Below are 5,000 nucleotides of genomic sequence, written 5' to 3' on the forward strand. Positions count from 1 at the left end.
CAATATCATAAATTATACTAAATAATAATAAATAAATTATACTAAATAATACTCTCTGCGGTTGTTTAAAAAAGGCCATGTGTTTCATGGTATTAGGTATTTGATTGACATGCTAGGTTTTGATATTGATCGATATAATGTCCATTTACGATATTCAATACAATCATGCACCAAGATGGATTCCTCGATGACTGCATTCAATCTGAACTACTGCTGGAATAAGCCTAAACCATTCTTAAGCCATGTTTCTTAAACCGTTCGTGCTCACTTTATTTTGAAAGAAATCAGTCAGGAGTTGCTTTCCCTTTCTCTTTCCTTTCTTTTGTTACTTTTTTTGCGACCCAGATTTCCTGGGAAAGACGTGACTGCAAATGATGCAAATTAGCATTCCAGCATTAACAGTCACTCTCCTCTGTCAATGGCGGAATAAACCATTTGCACCTTCTATAAGGGGTAGCAGTGAGCCTCCACTCATTTTTTTATATGTATTAAGGTCAGTACCTCAAATGTTCTATTTAGCCAGTTTAAAGTTACTTACGACATGAACTACTTTAAATTAAACCACTTTATCCCGGTCTTTTCGAGGGACCTATCCCCATCGGGTACCCAGTCCCACTATTCCCGTCACTACGACACCCCTGTGTGTGTGTGCGTGTGTGTGTGTGCGTGTGTGTGTGTGTGTGTGTGTGTGTGTGTGTGTGTGTGTGTGTGTGTGTGCGTAAATGCATATGTGTGTGTGTAAATGCATGTGTGTGTGTGTGTGTGTGTGTGTGTGTGTGTGTGTGTGTGTGTTTGTAAATACATGTGTGTAAATGCATGTGTGTAAATGCATGTGTGTAAATGCAAGTGTGTGTGTGTGTGTGTGTGTGTGTGTGTGTGTGTGTGTGTGTGTGTGTGTGTGTGTGTGTGTGTGTTTGTAAATACATGTGTGTAAATGCATGTGTGTGTGTGCACACACCTTGAAGGAAGGGCCCGTGGGCCTTGGAGCACTGCTGCTGGCTCCAGGCCCCCAGATCTGCTCTGCTGAGGACCTTGGCCGCCACGCTGAAGCAGTAGCCCTCGTTGGGCTCCAGACCGTCCACTACAGCCACGTTGCTGTCCACGTCCGTCTCCTTCTGCAGAGGGCCACACACTCACGGTGAACCCCTCACTCTTCAAACTCTGTTCACACTCTGTTCACACTCTGTTCACCTTCACTGTTCACATTCTGTTCACACTCTGTTCACACTCACTGTTCACACTCTGTTCCCACTCACGGTGAACCCCTCACTGTTCACACTCACTTTGAAGCCCTCACTGTTCACTCTGTTCACACTCAGGGTGAACCCCTCACTGTTCACACTCTGTTCACACTCACTGTGAACCCCTCACTGTTCACACTCTGTTCACACTCTGTTCACACTCTGTTCACACTCACTGTTCACACTCTGTTCACACTCACGGTGAACCCCACACTGTTCACACTCTGTTCACACTCTGATTACACTCACTGTTCACACTCTGTTCACACTCTGTTCACACTCACGGTGAACCCCTCCCTGTTCACACTCACGGTGAACCCCTCACTGTTCACACTCACGGTGAACCCCTCACTGTTCACACTCAGGGCCTCACTGGACCCCCTGTTTATGAGTCTGGAATCATTACCCGGGGAGTAGTCTCGCAAAGCCAGACCAAACTACAGCAAGTAGAATGGTCTGGAGCCACGCTACCTCGAGCCGTCTATCCGTTGGGAAACTGGGCGGGCCTGTTTTATTTCTTTAAACCAATCACAATCGTCTAGGGCGGGGCTAAGCCCGGGAAGCAGCAGCGGTGTCCATGCAAAATAGTGCCGGGGGGGAAATTATTTTGACGGAACTTCTTGACGTTCAGAGGCTGTCAGAAATGGCTCAATCCCAAACGCCACAAAAACCATTAACGATGTATGTCGCCTATGTGTAGATAATTTTATAGATAAAAAGAACAAACATCGTTTGATTCTTTGTCACGATGATTTCAAGCCACCATACACTTTGGCCCTTGAGGAGCTCACGGGACCTATAAAAACGAACGACGTTTTAACATTTATATGTGGTTCTTGTAGAACACTACTAAAGAAATACCGTAGGAGCTATTGTGAAGTGGAACGGATCGGTTCATTGGTTAATCCATGTCAAACGCTCATGCCGCCGTCAGAGTGAAACGATGCGCCAAATCTACACCAACCGCCGATAGTCGTGACCGCAAACGCATCGTCCCCGGGGAGAATCCCCGGGGAGAGTCTGGGCTTTTCCAAGGTAATGTCAAAATAGGCTATGTTGTGTTCCTACCATTGTAATGAAATCAGATAGTCAGTAATCAGTAATTACATTATATTAAAATTAAACAAGATTTGATGTCTAGGTCCACAAACAATTTCGAAAACTTGGTAACGCCAGCAACCGGAAGGGGAGGAGTCGCGGCCAAATCGGCCGCTAAGCAATAGACGCTGTCCACTTCCGTTCAGCCAGACTACCCGGGGAGCATCCATGAAGTGACTTGCAATACATTGTAAATGGAACCTGAAATACTGCATGGAAATAAAGTAGGTGTTACAACATCCGTGTCTGCTTGTATGTGGGCTGATGTATGACAAATAACAATGTTATCTATCTTCTTATTTGATGGAAGGTATCTGAATGTATTTATGGATTTTGTATCAACTAATCTGTTATGTGTTGGACCCCAGGAAGACTAAGCGACTATAGAGTTTTCACCTAATGGGGACCTGTTCAGAAACAATTAACCAAATGCTAAAATAACGAATTAGATCACACGACATTCAGACTAATAGCGAAGCATGTTGCTTTTATGTTTGAGTAACTCGATACGGTAATAAAAGAAGAAGACAGCACAATCAAACATTAGACCACACAACGATAGGAAGTCTGAAGAATGAAAGAAGTATGACCATCAAAACCGTTAAATCATATATAATGATAAGTGGTTCGAAGAATGAAGGAAGTATGACCATAAAAACCCAGTATTTTAGGTTCCCATGGGAAGCCTCCCTCCATAGTTGTGGCCATAAATAATCTTTAAACAGTTGAATTTGTTTGAACATCTAAAGTCAGTTGGGTATGATATCCAAGCTAGGGCAGCAGAAATAGGTTCGAAACATTTTATCAACTATGAATCTCAGGCCACACTACTATTAGTCTGTCTGGGAGGAAAGAGTACAACGACAGTGGCTGGTTGGTATCATATGAACATCTTTATGCGGGACCATAAAACTACTACAAAGCTCTCGTGTCCTCCCCACTATTGCGAAACCCACCCTGAAGACTGAAAGCTCGTCCCTCCTACTTCCACTCTTAGGATAGGGAACCGTTTTGCTTTCAGGTGAAGAGTCATGGGAAAGGAGGCGGTTTTCTAGGTGGGAGTGTGAGCAAACACAGGGTCTCTCTGATTCATCTGCTAGGAGTGACGGATCAGCCCTGCACTGTTTTGGACCAACTGCACAGGCCCTGCCAAATCCCTTTAGTTCTTTATTGATATATGGCCACAATGAAAGAATGCATGAAAGATTACATTAAGCGAAACCCCAGAAGGCGTATTAGTACTTTATTTTCCATCTGGGATCAGTAAAGCACCATCTTATATGGTTGTATCTTAAAATAAGATTGACTGATGTGTGTCCACTAAGCTCAACCCCAGATTCGTAAATCAAACATACTCCCTGACTAGATCAGAAGCAAATATTGGAGAATATGTCAACCACATTATCTTTAGTTGTTGTCAGAAGACCATGGTATGTTTCAGTGCCGTGATAAGCAATTCGTGAACGAATTGTGAGGGTTGTGGTACTGTTCAAATAGGACGGAGGTAGGCGCATGAATCGTTTGTTAAAGGATTGTCCATCAGGTTGATATCGTGACATCCTGGCTGTGTCACTCCTTTGCCGCCTGCCATTAATTAACCTAAATTACCAACAGGTTTTTCATTTCCCCATCAGTCCTCCTGTATATATAGCCTGTTGGTTTTCCTCTATTCGGTTTCTATCTTTACTCAATGCTCTGAACTCAACCAGACTTCGTCTGTGTCTGACACAACCCACCAGCACACTCATGTATACATCCTGTTGTGTTGTACAAGACGTTTATACAATCTGCAGAAACGGTTGTATTCATTCACATTTTACTACCAGTAACCACTAGATTTCCCTCTCATCTTTAGAGCCATCTAAAGCCTTTTCCAATATATATATACCTGTAAAAAACTGTATTTGTACAAACAAAACATCAAACATATATCACACTGTGAAAGTTGAGAACGGGCAGAAAGAAAAGATAATTACTAGTTTTCGTCTGATCAATTACTACACTTTTTTTGCTATTCCCCTGAAAAAAAAACGGTGCGTTTTTCACGTTGTACGACTGCATCGCCATGTGCACTGAGTGATGGAAATCCCATATGTTGTTTACTTTTGATAACTGAAGCTTTGTTTTACATTCCTGGTATTGTCTATCGACCATAACTGTTCCTAGTGTTATCTGGTGTAAACCTTCGTGCCTGGGGAAAACCGGTCAGAAGCGAGCAGTGACCCCGGTATACATTCCTCTGCCTGAATGAACACAGCCATCTCTGTCCTTACGGTAAACATTTCCCTGAATTCAGTATTGACAATTGCATTGCAGGAAGGGGATCAAACTCTTTAATTAGCTCTGTTATCTCTGAAACAGTATTTTGGGCTCACTCTGCTTGAGAGGAGGCTGTTGTATGCATACATAAAATAAGGTACATTTTCTGCAACTAATTAAGCAATTGCCACAACAACAGGAAATGGTCACACACGCATCTCTCAGTCTGTGAGGGTGGAGAAAAGATAGTCCTTTACCTTTCTGGTGCTTCCGACCTTCTGGTAGCTGACCCTGTAGTTGAGTTGATTCTGGAACACGTCTCTGATGGTGAGCAGACTGCCGTTCTTGTAGAGGGCGGTCAGGGGGTCTGTGATGGTGAGGGTCGCACAGCCGTCTGCCACG

General features: G+C 43.5%; 1 protein-coding gene across 2 annotated transcripts in view; it reads right to left on the reverse strand.

Moving 5' to 3' along the window:
• Positions 1–5,000, reverse strand: part of LOC115549595 (tissue factor) — a 10,116-nt gene that overhangs the window by 1,493 nt on the left and 3,623 nt on the right. For both annotated transcript variants that reach the window (XM_030364897.1, XM_030364896.1), the window contains exons 5-6: positions 4,856–5,000; positions 959–1,115 (exon numbers count right to left, since the gene is read on the reverse strand). The exon at positions 4,856–5,000 is cut by the window's right edge and continues 37 nt beyond it. In XM_030364897.1, coding sequence (XP_030220757.1) covers positions 959–1,115; positions 4,856–5,000 — 302 coding nt within the window. The remainder of the gene's footprint in view (positions 1–958; positions 1,116–4,855) is intronic.

Source organism: Gadus morhua, chromosome 8 (assembly GCF_902167405.1).
Source record: "Gadus morhua chromosome 8, gadMor3.0, whole genome shotgun sequence".
NCBI lineage: Eukaryota > Metazoa > Chordata > Actinopteri > Gadiformes > Gadidae > Gadus > Gadus morhua.